Genomic DNA, 24,205 nt, shown 5'->3' with positions numbered 1-24,205 from the left:
TACCATAGTGAGGAGGCCTCCTCAGGTGGCAAATGCTGGAGGAAATATGTTGGAGGAGGTAGCTGTGTGCCAACTGGCCTTGTATCCAAAGCTGGCATATTCCTATAGATGCTAAGAAAGATGACAGCCATTGTCTGTGTCGAACAAATATTAAACTGCCACCTTATTTTCCTTTTGAACATGGAGTGGTTAAGAGTACCATTTTGTTCTTAGCTGTAGAAACCAGTATTTACAGCTTAACCTGGCTCTTGCAATTTAGCGAATACTGGATTCAGGAAACTTCCTTATACTAGTTCAAACTGCTAGTAATTCAGCTCATTTCTATACATTATAACTCAGAGATTGGAAAAAATCCGTTTTTTGACTTGCAATTTCCAAAATAGGATACTAGTCAGATAGGAAGGTGGAATCTGGGAGCTGGTCTGGTAATGGTCCTTCTGGGTTTTATGGAAAGAGATATCATCTGAATCACTTGCCAATTCTGTTAGATTTCTTTGCAAATACCTTTGTCTTCTCCCACTCTAAATAATTCAATGTCATCACCAAAAATGGGCACCTAACTAGTACATAACTCTAATTCCACATTGAAATTAGACTGGACAGAATTGTACCTCCCTAAAATGGAACAAAACTACTCAGTTCAGTTGTAGGACTTAGCCAGATGTAGGGCTTCACTATTTTTTCACTTATAATGTGCTTTCAACTCCACCATCCATTTCTTCAATTTACCTGTCTTCTTGGAAGCAATGAGCGGCAGCAATCACCCAGCGATCTGCAATCAGGGTTCCACCACAAACATGGTGCCCACGAACCTGCAGACTAGCTTGCCATGGCCATTCCCCTTCCGCAGAATGAGTACCACCCAAAATCCGGTTTGTTGGGACCTCCTGTTCTCCACATTCTGAAAGAAAGAAACAGCATGTCCAGAATGCAGAGCAACTGTTCAATGCGTTCTTTCTCAACGTCACATGAGGTTGGACTACAAATCTCATCATCCTCCAGATGCCATGATGTGGCATGTGCCATCTGGACATCTTCAGTTTGAGGAAGGCTGTTATAGCGGGAATTGTTGCTCAATATCTTTCTTGAGACTTTTATGATGAGGTTGTGTCATATTTTTAAAAGATATGGCTAAAGAAAAAATTAGTTCAGGTTTTCCTATATGATTGTATTGGATGCTTTACTAGCTGGAGATGATGGGAATTATAAAAGTATAGATTTAAAATCTAAACCCAAAATCTAAGCCCCAAACTCTTCTACATTAAGATACCCCCTAATTTTTTATCTGCTCTTTTGTCCTGCACAGTTTTCTCTCACAAGACTAAGATAATTTTTTTTTCTTTGGCTATTTGCACCAACAGGATTTTTATATTAGAAAGAAAAGCCGGCTCTTCAGCATAATGCAAAGCAAACATTTTGAATCTTATCCAGGCTGGACATTTAATTACAGTACATCTGCTGCATCCCTTAAGACCTGCTTGACAGCTATCCATCATTACTACCGCCTGAGAATCTAATAGCACATTAATATACTTCTAAATTTAGGAGCAAACACTATTACATTTGGTGAGATGGGACTTAGATCCAGATAAACATGCACAGCAAGAATATTTATTTATTTATTTATTTGCAGTATTTATATTCTGCCCTTCTCACCCCGAAGGGGACTTGGGGCAGATCACAATGTACACATACATGGCAAACATTCAATGCCATATGAACATAGAGACAGAGACACAGAGGCAATTTAACATTCTCCAGCTTCAGCTTACTGAGGGTATGCTCAATTCCGGCCACAGGGGGAGCAGCTGCTTCATCATCCACTGTGACACCGAGTCCTTGATGGATACTTCCTCATTCCAAATGCTGTTGGACGATTTTTATGGTGTTGTAAATTAGTTAAATTAGCCTCCCTGCATAAGCAGTACCTAAATTCCCTACTTGATAGATGCAACTATCTTTCGGGTTGCTTAGGTCAACAATGAGCAGGACTATTTTTTAATGGTCGGGTGCTCACTCTGGCATGGGCTGGCTTTGAACTCATGACCTCTTGGTCATAGTGATTTATTGCAGCTGGCTACTAATAAGCTGCGCCATAGCCCGGCCCTAAGTATCTTATGGCACACTGAAGACTAAAAGTTTGTACCTGACATGAACTTCCATGAACAGTTTACACCAAGTGAAACTTACTTGATTTTATTAAGGTGCAGTAAGAGTTTTTGGACTAAATTGAATTATTAACCTCAGTTACAACAGTCCCATTGAATCAATGGGAATCTGATAAGTCAACTTCCATCAATTCAGTGGAACTACTGTGGATGAGTCTAACAAAGAATTTTAGGCATTTATTTTCCCAGTGACAAAACAAAACAACCATCAGCCTACAATGGTGGGGAGCCTTTGGCCGTCCATATAGCTTGGGCGACAACTCTCTCAATCCTTTTCCATTGATCATACATGCTATGGTATCTGGAAACTGAAGCCCAAAACATCAAGCAGCACAACATTTTCTCATCTCTGGGGTGCCTAAGAATGCACTCTCATAATTACACTGATTCTTCATCTATTTTTTTGAAACCAATAGATGAAAAAAGGGATACCTAATCTATTCTCCCCCTTGTTTTTGATCTACTTTGCATTGGATGGCCCATGTAAACAGGAACCTCTCCTTGATGTATTACTTTTCACATCAAGGAAAATGAAGACAGAAAAGGTGGATCTATGTGCTCCCTTCTTGGCATGTTGATTCAAACCTAACCCCTGAATATGGCTGTTATCAGCCCATGACAGAAATATATAATCTCTACAAATTACTAATTTAAGGTAGGGCTGGTTGTATCAATAAGCAATAAGGCATTGCAGCAGTGGTGGCCTCCTCAACGATCCAGCCCCCCTCCCAACACACACACTCCTTTTTAGAATAATAGATAATTGCCCGCAATTGAAGTAGTGGATCCAAAAATTGAATTTCTCATCTAATTTTTTGTACATAGATTGGAGGGAATGACATCCTGCTGTTTACCTCAAGCAGCAAATTATCCTGAGCTGGTCTTGCTACAAGAAGAATGAGTTTTTCCAGTTCAGCTATTACTAAACTAGAATAGACCTTTCCTCATTAACATCTCACCACAGTGCATTTCATCAGACCGATCCTTGCAGTCAGGAACTGAGTCACACTGAGGATTGGGTTTCTTCACACAGCTCCCATCGGCACACTGGTAAGTGAAGAGTCCGCAGGGAACCCCTGGAATGACATATTGTGAGGGTGGGTGGGAATGAGATGTTCCTTCATCCTGCTGCTGCACAACTACTGTTACTACTACCAGCCATTGTTCAAATGGCCTACTAACATCCACTATGGAGTGATCCATGGTGACAGAAAAACAATGTGGCACAACTCTGTTTGAGCCATACCACTACAGCACGCTGAACAAAAATAATATCCCTGGTTATTACCCTCATCAAAAATTCTCCGATAGTGATGAGTACCTTTGCTAAAACTAAAGTAAAAACAGAAAATGATAATGGCAGAAATATTAGGGTAGATGGAGCAGGAAAGAGATATAACAGACATAGTTCACAATAGGGATGTAAATCTAGACTTATTTCATTTTTGCATGCAAGAACAAAGAGGTTCTGCAGTTTCCTTGCCACTGCATTGAGAGAGTCTATGATGGATGGATGGATGGACAGTCAGATGGATGGATGGACAGAGAGACTGACAGAGCACCTGTGACAAATATACCTTAGTGCTTTTGTTGTGTAACTTTTTCACACAAAAGAATCCTAAATTCAAAAATACCACACAATAGTTTTAAGTTCCACTATGGGGTATCTCATAGGAACCCTGGTGGAGAAGTGTGTTAAAGCACTGAGCTGCTGAACTTGCAGACCGAAAGGTCTCAGGTTCAAATCCCGGGAGCGGAGTGAGTGCCCGCTGTTAGCTCCAGCTTCTGCCAACCTAGCAGTTTGAAAACATGCCAATGTGAGTAGATCAATAAGTACCGCTCCAGCGGGAAGCTAACGGCGCTCCATGCAGTCATGCCGGCCACATGACCTTGGAGGTGTCTACGGACAACGCCGGCTCTTCGGCTTAGAAATGGGGTTGAGCACCAACCCCCAGAGTCAGACATGACTGGACTTAATGTCAGGGGAAACCTTTACCTTTACCTTTTATGGAGTATCTCAGTGTTTTCTCAGTAGTGTAAACAAATTGCAGGTATTCTTTATATTTTTAGTACAAAGATATTATAGTTACTCTAGAACCACATTAAAGTCATTAAAAACAAATAAATAAAACTACACTCTTATAAGTGATCACAACTCTTTAGATGAAGAATTTATATGGGAAGGAAGCAAATACTAATCTAGATTGGAACTGCAGTTTGGGTGGAGAGGTGGCTAACTTTTCCATTATATGCCATTTTGTCACTAAACGTCACTTCTTCAGTTTGCTCACATCCTCCCCGATATTGATATTTGCCACAAAAAGAGCATGTCTGAAGACATGCTAGCTAACTTGAATGTCATTCTTCTTACAGAGGGGGAATAAATATTTAATAAAGAAAACAAATATTTGACACCCTCCCTTGATGCCTCTATGGAAGGTTAAACCCCCCCCCCCCCCCCCCCACCTTAGTCTATACTAAGCATAAGCCAGTATATTCCCAGGAAAAACCATTCCAAGTACATTCCATTTTGGTGTTAATTTTCTGTTCCAATAATCTAACAAGATCTTATGCTTCCATACCTTCATTGCATTGCTCTTCATCACTGCCATTGGCACAGTCTAGATGCTTATCACAGACCTTAGAGAACTCAATGCAGGTGCTGTCTTCCTGGCACTGGAATTTTCCTGGGCAGACTGAAATATTTCAAAGCATAAGAAGAAAAGACTGAGATAACAGAGTTTTCTGAAATAGCATTCTAAGAGGACATGCTTTCTGTAATTAACCATTCTGGAGGCTCATCTGGATAGCTGGCATTGTATGTATGAATTATATTTGCACCATCCACCCAATAACATCTTTTCTCTGGGAACCTTACAAAATGCTTGAAAGACCCATGCATCAATCTAGCAGCACCTATACATATAATAAAGCTTGTATTGGAGGTTTCCAGTATGTAAACTTCTGGGAACAGGCCTTTCTTTCAACCTGCAGATACATTGTTCTCCCAACATCTAGAAGACCTTCAACCAGCATTCCCTAGAATTGCTTCCTAAATATAATATCTGGTTGGTTTTGGAATGAATATGTGTCTGAAGGAAGTTCCTCATATACGGACCAGTGGATAAGAATAGCCTTTCTTGAATGGAATGTATTAACACCTGTGAAGGTTTCTCTCATTCTGATTTCCCTGTTGGTCTTAGCAGACCAATACCTTTGACAAGAAAGGGATGGAAATAAAGAATGACAACTCACCACAATTTCTCTCATCTAGTCCATTGGGGCAGTCTTCAATCCCATCACAAGCTGGCACACATAGTCCATTCACTGAGCAAAGGAATTCTCTTGGGCAGGCTAAAAAAAGAGACAAGAATGCTAGTGGCAAAGATCATGGGTGGATTGTGTATATAACCACTCTGTACACACATCTTTGAGACTTCCTACCAGGAAGCTATCAAACCCCACGGAGACACTATCTTGGCTACTAAAGGATCATTGTAATAGTAGTACTGGGAAGGAGAGGAATGGCCCCGAAACAAAGGTAGGTCTCCCTCTTTGCTGCTGTTTGTTATAGGGAGAAGAAATAGAATTAAAATCGTGTTCCTCTGTCTCTCTCTCTCTGGCCAGATGAGAAGCATTCACCCTTTCTCACTCATCTCTGCCAGTCTCATTTGCATAGTGACAGTGGCCCTACATAATCTGGCAGCTGCCTGGGCTGTGGATTTGAATGAGGTGCAAGAGGAAAAATTGCCTTTAGCATCCCTTCAAAACTGAAAACACATATCTGTAAAGCATGCATGTGACTAAAGAATCCTGCCCAGTAGGTAAAGGTAAAGGTAAAGGTAAAGGTAAAGGAAAGTTTCCCCCTGACATTAAGTCCAGTCATGTCCGACTCTGGGGGTTGATGCTCATCTCCCTTTCTAATCTGAAGAGCCAGCATTGTCCATAGACATCTCCAAGGTCATGTGATCGGCATGACTACATGAAGCACTGTTACCTTCCTGCAGAAGCGGTACCTATTGATCTACTCACTCACATTTACATGTTTTCAAACTGCTAGGTTGGCAGAAGCTGGGGCTAACAGCAGGGGCTCTCCCTGCTCTCTGAATTCAAACCATCAACCTTATGGTCAGCAAGTTCAGCAGCTCAGTGGTTTATCCACTGAACCATCTGGGGCGCCATGTATAAAATTACCTACTGGCTATATGTAGAAGATGTATATGAAACATCAGTTACATGTCATGTTTAGACTTGGGTTTCATCTCAAAGATATCTCATTATGTATGTACAGTATATACAGATACAAAATCTGAAAAAAATCTCAAATTAAGAGCACTTCTGGTCCTGGATAAGTGATATTCAACCTGTATTTCACCTAGCTAGGTGGTTGCCTACTGTTGCTGCTGTTGGTGGAGAATTCAATGTTATACTTACGATTTGATTGATTATATAGGCTGTAGGCAGCCTGCACACCAGGCCCAGTTAGGGTGATCTGGGAAGTGAAATTGATGGTGACACCAGCACTGGACACCACAGGGATCCTTTCAGCATAGGCTTGCAAAGTTCGTAGGCCACACAGCCTGATTGTGAAAAGGAATGAAAGAAAAGAGCAGGCAGAGTACCAAAGGTGACATTGCTTTCATGTAAGATGGGAAAAAGAGGCAATGATGTGCTTTGTAAAACCCAATGCATAAGGAATACAGAAGCAAAAATGAGCTAGCCAGATACAAAGGTGATTCTAGGTTTGAGGAACCACTTTCTAATAAGTATATCTGTTACTGCTGACACCCAGAATTTCCTAGTATAGGAGGAGTGTTCCCTGGCTGCTACCTTTGAAAATATGAACTGCTGCACCATCAGGCTTCCAGGAGGAGCAACTTACTTTTCTTTTCCAGAAAAGAATGCTGTCTTGGAAGAGTCTAGGGCCCCAGACAAAAAATCTTGAGGCTCACGTGGACTTTGCCCACACCTATATAAGTCACTACCCAATATCTGTGGGAGATACATTTTCAGATGAATCACATATCAGCTTGGAATTGGATTAAAACCACATATACAAACACACACCATTGAATTTCGTCACTTCTGGTAGAAGCATACAATAAAATTGTGTTACAAGTACCCATTCTAGCAATTTATTAAGTCCTCCAAGGCAACTCTATGGTATCTTCTGTATGAGGTATACCATAGAATTGCCTGGAGTACCTAGCAAATTTTCCTCCTGGGCATAAGTACCTGAAACCATGGCTATGAGCTCTGCAATTATGTGGATTTTACGGCAAATTAGAAAGACCAACTTTCCTTCTGATACAGACCCAAGTGCTTTCAAAATAGTAATTAATTAAGGACAGAAACCCAACAAGTACAGTTCTCCCTGCCCAGAGATGCAGTGAAAGGAAAGTGCTGCATCTTTTGAATTTCTGCCTGTTACACAGCCATTAAAAGAACAGAGCCAGAAGAACTGAGAGTACAGAGGATGTGAGGCATTGGGAGCAGATGGGGAAAACATGTCCCAGCTGCTGCCTTCTTGGGTGGTGGGAGGTGACTTAAGTGTGTGTGTGGGTGGGGAGGGGGGGGGTGAAAGGAAGGAGGGGAGACAAAATCATTTCAACTTATTGAGAAATAACTAAATCGAAGAAGCAATTGAAAGTCATTTCATTAAAGGCTGCAATTAGAGTTGGTGATAAACAATGAGGTGATTTAAATGTGTGAAACTGACAAAGTAGTTTGCAAAGTAATGGCTGCCCTTACACACTGATTGATATCTCAGCACATTTCAACAAGAGCCAGCCTCATAGAACACAATGACACTTATAGCTGCTTAGACAGGCGTGGAGTGCATCGTCAGTCTCTGAATTTCTTTGTCTCTATTCCAAAATCCTTGTGCAAACAAGGAGTGAGGATAACTCTTCAGTGGAGATACCTTTTCTCTGTGATAACTCTTCCAGATGTGAATTTCCCTTCCTGGGGGTAGATGTCTCTCATTTTCTGTTGTCTGAACCCCATTCTTAACTATGAATCGTTTGTAAGTTGGATGTTTGTAACCAGGGGACTGCCTGCATTAATTCACTTTTATGGTCATTGTACCATTGCAATGACCAATAGTGTCCCCCAAAACCTACCTTTTAAACCATGCACTTCCCTTAATAGAAGAATTTCCAAGGTACTGTAGATTTGGGCAGTACCTTGGAAATTCCTCTATTAGGAAAACTGCATGGCTTAAAAGGTAGGGGTTTTTTTTGGAGGGGAGTTAGCACTGGCAGATATAGCTATGATATAGCTGTGGAACACCCTCCCCAGAGAGATTCGACTAAATTCTGCTGCTTGCATCCTCAACCAGCCGGTCAGCCCTTTCTGCAGCTGTGCAGCGTCACCAAAACACTGCATTGCCAGCCATGCCCCATTGTTGGAAACAAGTGGTTGAGGACACAAGTGGCAGAATTTAGTGGGGAAGGATTTGCAAAGCTCATTCATCACTATGTAAGTGCCTAGATTTGAATGACGACTACGTGAGATGTGGTATTTGGGTGTGGCTTTCAACTGCATATGGTAAATGTTTTCTCCTATACTTTGTTCATTTTTAATTCCAAAACGTAATCTACTTTGTGGATAACCCTCGTATTATCAATTTACAAAACATTTAAACTTTTCTGTAGTTATAATCGCACAAAAAGGAGACAGGCTTACAGCTTGACAGAGACACGGCTAAATTTAAAAAAGGAATTGGAAAGGAAGAGGAAAACCAGCTCCGGAGTAGTTCCTTGCCTGGCCAATGGATGGAGCCAGGGTGGTCCTCCTGTCGCCCAGATGTTCTTCCAGGGAGGCAAAGAGTCCCTTCACTGATAGAAGAAACAAGCATGTGTTGCCCTTCACCTCTGCAGTCCCAGATACTAAATATGAATCAAGGATCTTTCAGGGAGGGTAATTTACAAGGCATTCTTATTTATTTCTTACACATATGTACACAAGACAAATCAGTGTTTGTGAAACAGCTTGGAGATTATCATTGTAATTCCCAGCCAGCCTAGTAAATTGTAAAGTAATTGAATTCCCTCACCTCCTGTTCTGGATGGTCCATTGTCCCTGAGTACATGGGAGGTCGTATTTCTGCCTTCTTAGAGTATAAGCATCAAACCAAAGGACAACTCCATATTCTAGAGAGGGCACCTGTGGAAATGTACATGTTGTTGTTGACAGTCATATGTGAATTATGATTATTAACTGAGCTCTGTCCATGGCTTCAGAAGGGGGAATGAGAGCAACCAAGAACAGGAAGAAGAATAGAGAGGAGAAACTAGAAAAAAAAATTGTCTGGACCACAGCACTTAGAATGTATTGGCCAGCATGATGACAAAGGGCAATGTTTCCAATCTCTGGATTCCAGCTCTGCATTCCAGTCACCATCCATCTGATCACTTTGAGCAGATCACTTTTTGTCAATTTGCCAGAACAAAGCATTCTGAGGAGGGCATTGGATAGAAAAGCCTTACTGTTCAGCACTTTGGTAAAAGGGCAGGATATGAATACCGAAGAAAGGTTAAGTAAACATATTTAAAACAAATGCTTATTATAATTAAATTTAAAAATAAGCACCTAACCTGTACTTCCTTCACAAGATGTGGTTCACCTTGGTATAGATATTTTTCTGATTTCAGGTTTTTTTGGGAGTAGAAAGGCACACAGCTCAGTTTCATCAGTGAAAGGAGTCAACAGGAAGATCTTACCATCATATGCCAAGTGCACTGGGTGTTAGGTGCATAGTAACTAGGGTAGTAAGGAGTCTTGATGTTTCCTTGGAGTTCCCAGGTTTTCCGCAGAGTTAGATTCACCTGGCAGGCTGAAAAGACAGAAGTATTCCTTTAATCCAGCTTTCAATATGATAGTCCTTCGCCATGGTGCGTGGGGAGTCTAGTTGTTGTATTTCTTAAGGCAATGTTGTTTTCTAGCTTGCTTATTCTTACAATTCTAGGGAAGGGGCTTAGTGGCACAGGGTCCCCATGAAAGCGAAAAAACAACAAATAAAGAAGTGCTATTTTTTTTTTTTACATAAAGAATGTTTCTCTGGAGCAGTGGTTCTCAACCTGTGGGTCCCCAGGTGTTTTGGCCTACAACTCCCAGAAATCCCAGCCAGTTTACCAGCTATTAGGGTTTCTGGGAGTTGAAGGCCAAAACATATGTGGACCCACAGGTTGAGAACCACTGCTCTAGGACTTCCCAGATATTCCAGCGTGACTCTATGGTTGACTTCCACTGGAAGCTGACCACTACAACACACACAGATTTGCTAGGTCCTCCAACATGACTGGAAGAAGTTGATCATAGAGTCCCACTAGAGGACCTAGAGATTCTTAGACAAAGCAAATTTGTGAATAATCAAATCTGCAAAAGTCAAAATCACAGAGGCAGAGTGACAACTCCTTGTGTCTGACTGTGATGCAATCTGGCCAAGTCCTAATAAATAGAAATTATGTTACATCTCAACAGAGCTTAGAAAAGATAGTGTTTTGGTGAACTGCTCTCTGAATGCCTAGTTAGTGGGAAATTCTGAGAGTTGCAATTCAAAAAATATTTTTCCAAGTTCTGTATCTCAGATAAGATATTGCTAAAAAATATGCAATGAGACAAATGTTTTGATAAAATCCCCCCTCTTTCTCTCTCTCTTCCTCCCTCATTCCTTCTCTGGACATCCCGTAATCCTTGCTCACCTTCCAAGGGCACAGCCTGGGCAGATAGTATGAAGGGGTCATAGTAGCTGTACATTCCCTTCTTCCACACCACAGACATGACGGGGCCAGAAGACAGGACTTCCACCACTGGCTCCTGGCGGCTGCATCCGTACAGTCTGGGACAAAGAACAAAAATGTGAAGATGTTTTGACAAGGTGGGACAAAGGGAAGAAAAGATGAAAGGGTTGCTTTGAAGTTAACAGATAAGAGAGAGAAGGGCACGAGCTAGTTTGGAATCTTTATTGAGATTTGTGTCTTTGTATATGTGTGTGTCATAGAAATACTCATCCCTTCTGGCACAGTAGAAGAATGTATAGGTAAATAGTGGCTACAGAGAACATATCAAGAGTTTATCAACCTCATGTTCTTAGTATTGAACTTCACGGTGAAGATAACAAGATATAAGTGAAACATTTACATACATACAATTTTTTTTTCGTGTCAGGAGCAACCTGAGTTGCTTCTGGAGTGGGAGAACTGGCCGTCTGCAAGGACGTTGCCCAGGGGACGCCCGGATGTTTTGATGTTTTACCATCCTTGTGGGAGGCTTCTCTCATGTCCCCGCATGGAGCTGGAGCTGATAGAGGGAGCTCATCCGTGCTCTCCCCGGGTGGGATTCGAACCTGGCAGCTTTCAGGTCAGCAACCCAACCTTCAAGTCACAAGGCTTTTATCCCCTAGGCCACCGGAGGCCTAGGGGACAAATAAAAGAAGGTTTTTTTTTTAAATGGTTGGGTGACGTAATGAAGTTTAAGTGGGCTGGCTATGTAGTCATGTAAAATACATAAACCGTCTTTTTCAAGCATATCTCCAATTGCTATGAGAGCTACAAATTTGTTTTTGTTTTTAATGAAACATTTGCTATATTCTGTATTCTTGGCAGTTTTCTTCTACATGCAGGGTTAAGTTCTATATGTGCAAAAAACTGCACATAACACTTAGTTAACTTGCATGGACATAAATAGTGAGTGTGAACTCACAAATGGATTTGTTACAAATAAAAAATGAAATAATAGAAGGCTTCTAAAAATCCTGAAATGAAAATAAAATACTGTATTAAATGGGGGCTGGAATATTTATGTTGTTGTTCTCCACCTTGATCCATGGGGAGACCAGAGTCTGATTCCCCCCCTCCCACCAAAGTTGTGGAACTTCATTGGGTAATCCTGGACAAATAGCATTCTCTCAAGCTTAGAAGGCAAGGACAAACCTATAAAGAAATTTTGCCAAGACAGCCGTAGGATACTCTTGCTGTAAATTAGAGTTGGTCTGAAGGCACATAGCAAACAAACAAAAATCAAGTGTGTTAGACATCCTGAAATAATGTTAAATTCTACTTTCAACTGGGATTAAATGGAAAGAAAGAACTCAGAAGTGAATGCATACCCCCTTGCTGTTTATGCCAGTATGAGATGAAAGCTACCTACGATGTGATGAGCTGTTTCTCCAGAGGTCCAGCTGCATCATACATGGCCAGCCGGTCCCTGCATTCTGGGAGGGTCCATTCCAGGTGTAGCTTGATCATGTGATTTTTGGGGCCATGAAGATGCCAAAGACAGCTGGAGGCAAGAAAGTCTGGGCCCCTCAGCTTTAAGACTGTATCCTCCCTGATGTAGCTGTATCTATAGCAGCCTAAAGAGACAAGATGAAGACATCTATAGACCAAAATTTGGAAAAGTAATATTTTGGGAAAGCAAAATTTCCAGATGTCTCCAGTCACCATGGCCAGTATTTTGGACTAAAACTCCCTACATTTCTAATTATTGCCCACACTGACTGGGACTGATAGAAACTGAAAGTTGAAAAGTTTGGGAAAGTAGTACACCAGGTAAGTTTGGATTACATTGATGCATACTCCTGATACACTGCTAAGAGATGACAAAATACTAGTTGTCTTAAAGTAGCATGGCTTAGCAATGGTAGATTACTGGTAGCCAAGAGCATGTATTTATAAATTCAAGTTAATGCATGGTACAAGTAGCAGCTGCTACCACATCCACCTTAATCATTCACTATCTGCAAGCATAAGATGGCTAGGCATTTTAAAGCATTACAGTTTGAAAAGATGCAAGGACTTTGAATGCATTACATCTCCAAAGCAAATCTGTAGCCTGCAATGAAGTCTAAGGATTTTTGCCTCTCCCACAGATACACTCCTGCCCTCACTTATCATAGCCATTGATTTTGCTAGTTAGAAATTCTGGGAGCTGGATTCAAAAAGTAGCTTTTCCAATGTCTACACTGTTATTAATTTCCATCTTCCCGTAACAAAGATGAATGTCACTACTATTTTTCTTGTATTGTTGTTGTCATCATGATCATAATTGCTAACATTATTCAGTTATTCATCAAAATAGTTCCAAAAAGACTAGTAAGAGTCAGGCAAACCTTCAGTATATCAGCTATCATAGCCTATAAAAGCAGCACAGAACACTATAAATAGCTTCCCCTTCGATATCATATTAATTTATGGGTCTTATATGCCTGCTGTTTTCACCTCTCCCACCTTTCATTGCAACAAACATAAAAATAATGGGGAAATAAACTGCCTACCCAATGTGGATTTCAGCACTATTATGTCTTTCACACTGGAATCTGTTGAGGGGAAAAACATAAAGAGATGAAATGAAATGCAATGAGATGAGATGCTGCATGGGAAAAAAACATAAAAAGGTGAGATGAACTAATGCAAGAGAGGAAAACACCCTGAAAATTGCTAGAAAATATACTCAAGGTTCTTAGTCATTTTATTTTAGGTTGAAATGAAATGCTAAATCAGGGATGAGGGAATGCATGGCCTTTCAGATCTCATAATCCTTTATAATTCCTATGCTATCTTGGTCAGATGGAACTGGAGATCAACGTTCCCTGGAAGACTACCTAATGCTTTGAGGAAAGCATTGACTCAAAGGCTTTCCTTTCCCTTTCACTAGCATTCATAGCCTGATTTGAACTAATTGCAGTGTATTCCTACATCTGAACCAGGAACTATTGTTAATTAGAACTATGGTTTATAGGAATAGCCCAACCACAGTTTGATCTTGGCTAGATTCAATCAGTCATAGTTGAAAAACGCATTACTATTTGTTAGCGTATCTGGCAGTAAATCATCTGTAGTTTAAACATGGGGTGCTTTTAACGTCCTCCTTCTGGCTGGCTATTAGGGAAGCATGATGGTAATAAAGCAAAGCAGGCCCAGGCCCAGGCCCAAATTAACTTGGGTAAGGCTGAACTGTATTAGCAGTATGCCCAGATTTTACATGACAACTCTCACTGATTTTGATAAGCCTGCTGCTCTACCTACCCAGCATTCCTGCACTTAATGAAGAATATGAACAAGTGTAGCTAACCTGAACACAGATCAGATATTTCCCATGCTGTAGGGTCTAGCCACATCATGAGATGAAACCATGTACACAATCCCTTACAACCCACTCCAAAGCAGGTTTAAATAATCCACTTCAGCATGGGTTGTAGTCTCCACCCCCTCGAACCAAACCTCGGCTTTCCTAGGGGGGCACTGACTACATGACACCTCAAAGCCCCCTATTGTGATTTGGAAAGAATCTGATGCTTCAGCGGATAAGGAAGGGGATTTTGAGGGGTCTCAGGAGGGGATTTGGGGGATGGAAATGGCATGGAGATATGTGTTAGTGAGTCTCCTGGTAGTTTTCAGGATGTTAGAGAATGCGAAATCTGTTCCCATGAGAATCTGCCAAAGTTTGCTCCTGAGAGGAATGTGGGGGAATGTGAGCCTTCTCCTAGGTCAGAGTTGCTGTATCTGCGCTGCGAGAATGTGAAAGAGAGCAGACTCGCCTTTCCCAGTGGCTTCGAGATAAGCAGCGTAGAATCAGGTGTATGAGGAGTGATGTCATGGGAGGGAATTTAGGCTTTTAAGTCAGCTCCAAGCTTACAGCTCTTTGTGAGAACAATGTTGCGTATCAAGTGAAAACAACTCTTAAATTCTATGGCCTTGCTTCAAGTGTTCAAGTTTCTGGATTTTTTGTCTTGTGCAGGTTTTTTGGATTAAGTTTCAAGTTTCTGGATTTAAATTGCTGTTCATGTCTTCATGGTTTTTGGTCTGGTTTAATCTCTGTTTCGTTCTCAAGTTCTGAATATAATTTTGATCAAATGTATGGATTTTGCCTTGTTTCACTGTATCGTCATATTGTGTAGTTCCAAGTTTTTGAATTCCTGTGTTTTGATTCATAAAACTGATTGTCACACTAAACAACTTTGGAGTTTCTGGATTTGTCTTTTGGATTTTTGCTTGTTCTATTTTATTGTGCTTCTTCTTATCTTTTATATTTTTCTTAATAAACATTACACAGTGGATTCTCTCATCCCTGCATGGTGTCTGGGTGAAAAGGTGTCCCATGGCTGGGGCACAAGACCTATTTAGGCTACCAAATTTACCTGAGAGGCCTGCCGGTAGCACAGGTCTCTTCCTACAGTCTCCCTGGTGTAAGGAAATGACGCATCGGGAGGTGGAGGAGAAGGGGGAGGAGGGAAAGCCTCCCACCTCCTGATGCATCATTTTCTCATGCCCAAAGGACTGTAGGAAGAGACCTGTGCTACTGGCAGACCTCTCCAGTATGTTTGAGGGCCTAAATGGTGGGCTGGAGAGGAGGGTGTAGGTGTCCTCCTGCACCTTTGGGCTCTAGGAGCCCAAAAAGCATGAGAAGGCTATGAGGACTCACGCCTGGCACTGCAGAAGCAGTCCTGAGAGTCAGCTCCCACAGGCCCAATAACAGATTAGATTGGGCCTTTCAGGAAGGCCTGGATCTAATGAGGTATTTAATCTTGGACATGCTTAAATTTTTATATAATGTGATTTTATTTTGTAATGGTATCTGTTTTACATTAATTGTTGTTTTGTAGATTGATTTATATGAATTGTTGTTTTTACATTGTTTTTAGGCATTGAATTTTTGCCTAAAAACAATGAATTTTTATTGTAAGCCGCTTTGAGTCCCCTTGGGAAGAAAGGCGGGGTAAAAGTGATGTAAATAAATAAATTTGGAACACATCAAATTTGCTTTGTTACGAATTAATTCATTTTACTGAAAGTGACGTTTGGACGCCTTCGGTAAAAACTGAGACAAGTCCCACATTTTGTATGGGCACTCAATGAGCACACTGGTAAGAAATGGCAAACTGCTTGGTTGAAAGATTTTATCACCAACATTTGGTGGAAACTGTGATTTTTGGAGGCTTGGGAAGTGATGGGGAGTGGATTTGATGGGCATAAAACAAGGGACCAGGAGTCATATACAGCTCTTAAACTACAAATTCCACGCCCTAATTTCATAAAAATTGCCCCAATGTAAATTATCGATCAATAAAAACAAGATAGGCCCTGACATCAGGCTCATGTCTTTAATTATATATAACTAAAGGAAAATGCTACCTTGGGAAAAGAAAATATTTAGAACTACACTTCTCATAAGCCTCTATGGTCAATGGTCATGAAGTCTGGAGGGCACCAGATTACCCACCCTAGTATCTGGGCCTGAGTCTCCTGGGATCCACACTGCCTCCCTCTTGCTCCATTTCCACACCCTTTTTGTACTTTCTCATAATCTCTTTCCCTTCTTTGCTCCTCTATAATTGTTTAATCACTCCATCTATTATCTCCATCTCTTGATGCATCTGTCCTAATAAGCTAGCTCTCAACTTTCTACCACATCCGATTATTTTTGAGTTTTTTCTTCCTAATTAAACTAGCAATTAACTGCCAGGGGAAAAATATCTCATTTAGGACATGTCTCATCAGGAGCTTCTAGACCTACTATCTTTTGTACAATAACAATATGTTCAGTGCTCAGGAAAGCAATGCCTATTGAAAACAGAAGTCTTCACAGGATCTGTGCCACATATGCCAGATGTATAGTTTCCTTGGTCTGCAGTGTAGTCTACAGTGTAGACTACAGAAGGTGTAAGAATCAGACAGCTCTTCAGGGGTTGTTGATTGAGATCCTACATGTTCTCCTTCCTCCCCCCCTCCCTCCCTCCCTGACTGCCTTTTCCACAGTAGCTGATAAAAAATTAACTGTAATTAATTACATTTTGCAGTAATGACAGAAAAACAAAGTTTGCAATGTGATGGTAACTTTATAAAGGCTAAATTATTTTTGGTGGCATAGTTTGAGTTAGTTTTTTTATCATTATAGGGATATGGCTATACTAAATAATGGAGGGGAAAGATCACATGCACTCATCAGATGCACTGATTTGCCTGTCATATGCTACTTCACCTCCCTTTATGGCACAGAGCCCTTCACATAATGTAAAACTACGTCTGGCCAAGCTCTGTGCTGAAAAGGAAGGTGAAGCAATGGCCCCGCGGCAACATGGAGCCTTCCCCTCAATGGGTAGAAATGGGGTGGTGACAATTCTCCCTATGAGATGAAGGAGAAGGTAAGGTGTGGGGCGAATCTATGGGCCTTTATGATAAGGTCCTAGTTCAAATGCTGGTTTGTACTGTGCTTGATGCTGCTGCCTTTGGCTCTGTTGTGCTGATACATGCCTTAAGGCTCATCTACACTAGCAAAACCACACCTTGAATAGAAGGTTGGCTATCTTCATAATGCAGAGCTACTTCTGGTGAGTGTCCCTGTTTATTTAAACTAACTGTCCACCCTTGGATAAAGTTTTGGGAAACTCCAGAATTTACTGGAAATTCCAGAGTATCTTAAGGGCGGCATGGGCAGCTAAATTTTTTAAATACGGGTAGCCAGATTTTTTTCATGGTTTCCTCCTTTCTGTTTAAATTGTCCACATGCTTGTGGATTTCAATGGCTTCTCTGTGTAGTGTGACATAGTGGTTGTAAGAGTGGGCCAGCATTTGTGTGTTCTCAAATAATATATTGTGTCCAACATGTTGGTTCATCAAGTGCTCTGCTAAGGTTGACTTCTCTGATTGAATCAGTCTGCAGTGCCTTTCATCTTCCTTGATTTTGTTTGGTGGTCCCTATGTAGATTTGTCCACAGTTGCATGGTATACTGTAGACTCCTGCAGAGATGAGAGGATCCCTCTTATCCTTTGCTGAACATAGCATTTGTTGAATTTTCATAGTGGGTTTGTAGATAGTTTGTAGGTTGTGTCTCTTTTTTTTCATGCAATCTTCCTTCCTTTTTCCTGGTTGTGGGGACACCTTTGCCATTGTTAGAACAGGCTGTCCACATTGCATCTCCCCCTCCTTCATGCTAGTCATGCAGGTGTCCCATTCTGAAGTTAACAGAGGCACCTGTGATGATCAGAAGATCTCCCGGATCTCTGTGGTCCGATAAGAGTGGCAGTAATGACATACTGTAGATGAGACCCAATGTATACCCCCCCGGACATGTGAACAGTGGCCCCATATTTGGCATTAAGGATGAGTCATTAAAAAGACACACTATGAAGTCTCATGCTGTATTCAGAAATGTCTACTGCAGGATTTGAAGCATTCCCCATGCATTTAATGAGTGCAGTGATGCACTGAAGTAAGGGAGTAAGTGGGAAGAAAATAGGCCTATGTGTATGATACACAATAGAAGAGACACTGAGCTGTTCTTTAATGCCAGATGATTTTGACAAGACAAGTGAAAGCAAAAGGCAATTAAGGGGGGAAATGACAGCTTGATATGAATAAAGATGAGTGGAAAAGAAAACTGGGGTAGGGAGATATGCTTAAGGTCTACAGCTATGCACACAAGCAAGCTAAGAGAAAATGTTTGTGAGCTTCAGGGGAATTTCGAGACTTGAGTCCTTTAACCCTGTTGAATCATTGCACGTGAAGTCGGACTATCATTGTCCTCCAATACTGCACAGATCCAACATATCCCTTCATCCTCACCACATCCCAAACGTTCAACAAACCAAGCCCCTTGCCGTTGATCTTGGACAGCAAGAAAGCGCAGGGAGGGAGACTGCCTGACAATAGCCACTTCAGCTTCCAGAAAATCTGGGATGGATTGGAGGGAGAGAAGATTGATTTTTTTTTTTTTAGTTTGAAAAAGCATTCTGATAAAAGTACATCATTTCTATCCAGGAATTCAGTAAAGAGGGTGGAAATAACACATCAAAAGTAACATAGTTACTTGCTGGCAGCAACAAGGTTGGTTATTGTTGTTGTCAAGGTCACAGTAAAGTCATTTCAAAAGCAATGCAGGCATTATGTTATTTTATGTGAAACGAATAACATCTAATTGTGTTTAAAGTTTCATTCAGAGGACATTTCAAAACGTTTTGATAAGTCTTCTTCCAGTTTTTGTCTCATCAATTTTAAGGGTTCCCACCCTCATATAAAAGTGACTATAAATGCAGCTAGCAGTGCAATAAGTAATAAAGTGTGTTAATTTCTCAACATCAGTAACAGTAACCAATTACTCTTGAAACATGATAACTAATAATTTGTTACAGTTATGCATACAAAATAATTTTAATGGTCTAGTGCTGCAGATCTCAATGAAGGACTGATGGGAGGTCTGGCCACATTATTTGCATTTTGTCTCCAATGTTACTCAGTTTGATTTTGCCGCCCTCTCTTTCCATTTCTTCTTATGCAGCGTGGCTTTTTCATAGTCTCTTTCCTCCCTTTCACCAATATGAATCTAAAGTTCTCCTTACTTCTCATCTTTAAACTATATTCCTCCCTAGTCAGCTCCTATTCTTCATTCCAGAAGTTGTCTAGATGAAAATATATGGTCAATATTTTTGTCACAATTCCGCCAAATCCTTTGTCAGAACAAAATTGGATTATCATACAGCATCATACTGGAGGTCTGGATTAAATCAAAAGCCATTAGCAGATGCCTTGTGGTGGTTGTAAATATCTAATGCAAACTGAGAACATTTGCCTGTGGTGATGTCACCAATCTACCCCTAGAACTGAAGGCTGATGTTCTAGAGCGTGAATAGGGGAGTTTACAATGCACAGTGTTCATGCATGCATTTTGTATAATTAGATATTACTAACAGAGAACACAGGAAGCAAGGGCTTGGAGCTTTGGCAGGAGCTATTGATCTGAGATGGCATTTAGCCTCAATCCCAGAATATTTTTTATGCTGCAAAAACTCCCACATGATTTGTAACATGAATCTTGAAAAGACATTCTTCACAAGCAGTCCCAGTCTTTTTCTACCAAACAGGGTTGAAATTTAGTTCAGAAGCTAGACCACCTTTTAAAAAAACATTCAAATACAACATGGGAAAGTAATGCAAGACAAATCCCTCCAGCTAAGAAGTTATTAAGGTATTAAAAGAAATTGCTATGAAATGTCATAATATTAAGGATAATTTTTGTGGAGAGACTTCCAGTTGAGGTACAAAAGGCCATGAAATAATTGAGCAAGTCTCTGTGTCTGCTAAGTGAGGAAAGCATTTCTCTCCTCCACTTCTTCAACTGAAAAGCATTATTACTATTATTACTATTATCATCTTGTCTTCACTGTCATTGTTATAATCTTCTATTGCTGTTACTACTCCTATTCCTATACCTTCTATTTCTACTGCTACTACTACTTACTAATAATAATATAGCATTAGCAGTGTGCAAGATACCAATTAAAGTATTGGTCTTAATATAGCCATTAAGGGAGTGAAGAAATTAAAGCTGAAGCGAAGACCTGTAGTCCAATGAAGAGGATCATGTCAATGGAGAAAGAAGTTTGAAAATAAAAAGCTCAGCCTTGGAACACTAACAGTGTGGTGCTAAGCTATGGGTCAGAGGTGGCTTTGGGTATTATGCAAGGAAGCTCCTTCTGGGTAAAGTTGTTGCAGTCCCTCACAAAACTATACTGTGAAGTCATAGCGGGAAGCAGAGGAGCATCTGGCTATTTTCTTATGTGTAGGTGTGTAGCAATAGAATAATAGAATCATAGAGTTGGAAGAGACCTCGTGGGTGATCCAATCCCTGCCAAGATGCAGGAAAATCATATTCAAAGCACCCCCAATAGATGGCCATCCAGCCTCTGCTTAAAAACCTTCAAAGAAGGAGCATCATTCTTGAGGATGAATGGAGAACCACTGGGAAGTTCCAGAGGATGTTTGTTGCTGCATGTTCATATGGTGGCAAACATCTTCTGAGACTTCGTGGAGGTTTTCTGGATGTCTTGGAGGAAAATGCCCATCTTGACATAGGAACATAGCTGGGTGTTACTTGGCCAGTAAATGGATGTGTGGCAGTTTAAAAGATGAGAGAGGCCAATTTAATCACTTCATGCTCAGTAGAGAATTCTGGCTTCTGCTATGACACCCCAAGTCTGTTATGCATGTGTATGTTGGACTTGTGTGTGTGTGTGTGTATGCCTTGGTGCTGCCTGTTGACATATAGCAACCTCATGAATTTCACAGGGATTTCTTAGGCAAGGAATCCTCTATGGTGTTTTTGACAGTTCCTTCCTCTGAAATCTATATATATAAAAGAGTGATGGAATCCTGGCGACCAACAAAACAACAAAACTAAACACCCCACAACCTCGAAAATTGGCAGCACAACCCCTTACCCACGCCTCTAGGTTGATACAACAAAAAGAAAAGAAAAATAAAGTCCTAATTAGAGGGAGAGGAATAATTGTTTTTATCCAATTGCTGCCAGTTAGAAGGCTAAGCTCTGCCCACTTGGTCTCCTAGCAACCCACTCAGCCCAGGGGACAGGCAAAGTTAGGCCTCACTTAGGCCTCTTCCACACTGCCTATAAAATACAGACACCACCAGACAACGCCACAGCAACGCGTGGCCGGGCACAGCTAGTATAGTCTATATTACTTGACATTGGCAATCTCTTATCCAAGTACTAACAAGGGTTGACCCTACTTAGCTTCCAACATATGGTGCCTTTAGTATATTTACAAGATGTATATTTTAGGATGCAATGTGCGTGCAAATGTTTTTGACTGTTCCTGAAGACATTAAACTCACAAATGTCATGTATCACTACCCATTTTCATTATTTTGTCTAAAGACATTCTGAGACTTAATTTTCATTTTTAGTTTGATTACTACAATAGGCTGTATCTAAGACAGAATTTGAAGATTGATCAGATATATCAGCCAGTACAACCCATTGGAATCACCCTAGGGCTTAAGTAGGTGACCATCCATGTCAGAACATAATTTTTGTCACTTAGATATGTAAATATGCCCTTTCACTCTTGACTGAATTTGACTGGCATCGTTATAATACACAAATTACTGTGGGTTGAATATTGTCATACAGAATGTCTCAGAAATGGAAAAGGTAAAAAAAGAACAGAGATAATGATTAATAGCAGTTTAGTCGGTACAGAGAGACCAGCATATAATTTTGGTCTATTTTAGTACTTCCAGCAATGACCAAACATTGAGTGAGGAGGGAGAAAGGTTTAAAACCAAAATTCATTTACTGACAAAAGGAAGAAATATCTGATACATGAAGAGCTAATGACACCAGTTGTATGGGAAGGCACGTTATGCTGGAATATCGCTTCTGGAAAAACAGGAGACAGTAAGCAAAATATTAGGAGAGGGCAATGAGAAATATTATCATCAGGAATCATCAAAAGTTGGTTTTGTTTACTAGACATCCAAGATTTGTGGCTGCTAAAAATCTCATCCATTCCCTTGGTTCATGTTGAATGCACAGAGGGTTCGGGGAGGCTAGGTCATCTCACATTTGTGCAAGGCTCAAAAATTAGAACTCTCCCTCTTTCTGCTTATGAGGGGCTCCTGACATTCTTAATTTCTTAATTTCTTAATTTCTTAATTGCTTGAAAACTGTAGCAGAAGTGAGCAAGGAAGTTTTGGGTGTCATGCTTGGCTGGAGGTGGAGGCTTCCACTGGTGAGCTGATGAGTGGATCTGTAGTTGACTCCATATCAAGTTTAAATTAGTCTACTTTGGAAATGATGCTTAGAAACTGTATATAGGGTTCTTAGGAAAGGGAATAAATCTATCACCAACTGAGGTTGGGGCAACTCCTAACTTCCATGTTAATACAACAGTGCATGATTTTAGACCAAACTTTAAAGAAAGTATCCAAAATTGCAGAGGAAATCTGATCTTTAAAAACAGATAATGTTGAAAGAGACTTGAGCATTTGAGCATTTTTCCACTTTAATCCACTTTAAATGCTGTGACTGCCTCCTTCAGAATTTTGGGGTTTGTAGTTTAGGGAGGCCCAGTGCTTCCTTGGACCAGCAGTTTAAAGGCTCTTCCCTAATCTATAAATCCCAGAATTCTGCAGCTATTCAGTTTGGAGTTTTGTTCTGTTGTTTTAGTTTCCACCCTGATGCATTAAATATCATCCATCTCATTTTCAAGCAGCCTTTCCAAGTTTTTTGCTCTCTAAGCATACTTTATAGTTCTAACACACTTGTCACCCACAAAGATCCATGCCAGGTCAGAGCATTATTAATGTTTTCTAATAGATGGCTAATCAGATCTGAGAGCAAACTGGTCACAGGACAGTATTAGCACTAGACAATCCTCTTAAGGTACTTTCATACACTTTTACTTTTTCTCCACTCATAGATGCAATACACACACACTACACGACTTAGACGAAGGGTTAGAAGGCACGATCATCAAGTTTGCAGATGACACAAAACTGGGAGGGATAGCTAACACTCCAGAAGACAGGAGCAGAATTCAAAACGATCTTGACAGACTAGAGAGATGGGCCAAAACTAACAAAATGAAGTTCAACAGGGACAAATGCAAGATACTTCACTTCGGCAGAAAAAATGGAAATCAAAGATACAGAATGGGGGACGCCTGGCTTGACAGCAGTGTGTGCGAAAAAGACCTTGGAGTCCTCGTGGACAACAAGTTAAACATGAGCCAACAATGTGATGCGGCTGCTAAAAAAGCCAATGGGATTCTGGCCTGCATCAATAGGGGAATAGCGTCTAGATCCAGGGAAGTTATGCTCCCCCTCTATTCTGCCTTGGTCAGACCACACCTGGAATACTGTGTCCAATTTTGGGCACCACATTTGAAGGGAGATGTTGACAAGCTGGAAAGCGTCCAGAGGAGGGAGACTAAAATGATTAAGGGTCTGGAGAACAAGCCCTATGAGGAGCTGGGCATGTTTAGCCTGCAGAAGAGAAGGCTGAGAGGAGACATGATAGCCATGTACAAATATGTGAAGGGAAGTCATAGGCAGGAGGGAGCAAGATTGTTTTCTGCTGCCCTGCAGACTAGGACACGGAACAATGGCTTCAAACTACAGGAAAGGAGATTCCACCTGAACATCAGGAAGAACTTCCTCACTGTGAGAAGGGCTGTTCGACAGTGGAACTCTCTCCCCGGGGCCGTGGTGGAGGCTCCTTCTTTGGAGGCTTTTAA

At 40.9% G+C, this 24,205-nt stretch overlaps 1 protein-coding gene across 1 annotated transcript in view; it reads right to left on the bottom strand.

The window, feature by feature from the left end:
• Positions 1-24,205, bottom strand: part of tmprss6 (transmembrane serine protease 6) — a 38,062-nt gene that overhangs the window by 6,889 nt on the left and 6,968 nt on the right. The window contains exons 6-15 of the mRNA XM_062982980.1: positions 13,447-13,488; positions 12,321-12,525; positions 10,874-11,010; positions 9,893-10,005; positions 9,226-9,335; positions 6,603-6,748; positions 5,424-5,522; positions 4,751-4,864; positions 3,128-3,244; positions 730-901 (exon numbers count right to left, since the gene is read on the bottom strand). Coding sequence (XP_062839050.1) covers positions 730-901; positions 3,128-3,244; positions 4,751-4,864; positions 5,424-5,522; positions 6,603-6,748; positions 9,226-9,335; positions 9,893-10,005; positions 10,874-11,010; positions 12,321-12,525; positions 13,447-13,488 — 1,255 coding nt within the window. The remainder of the gene's footprint in view (positions 1-729; positions 902-3,127; positions 3,245-4,750; positions 4,865-5,423; positions 5,523-6,602; positions 6,749-9,225; positions 9,336-9,892; positions 10,006-10,873; positions 11,011-12,320; positions 12,526-13,446; positions 13,489-24,205) is intronic.

Source organism: Anolis carolinensis, chromosome 5 (genome assembly GCF_035594765.1).
Source record: "Anolis carolinensis isolate JA03-04 chromosome 5, rAnoCar3.1.pri, whole genome shotgun sequence".
NCBI classification, from domain to species: Eukaryota; Metazoa; Chordata; class Lepidosauria; order Squamata; family Dactyloidae; genus Anolis; species Anolis carolinensis.
This window is presented reverse-complemented; position numbering and strand designations above follow the sequence as displayed.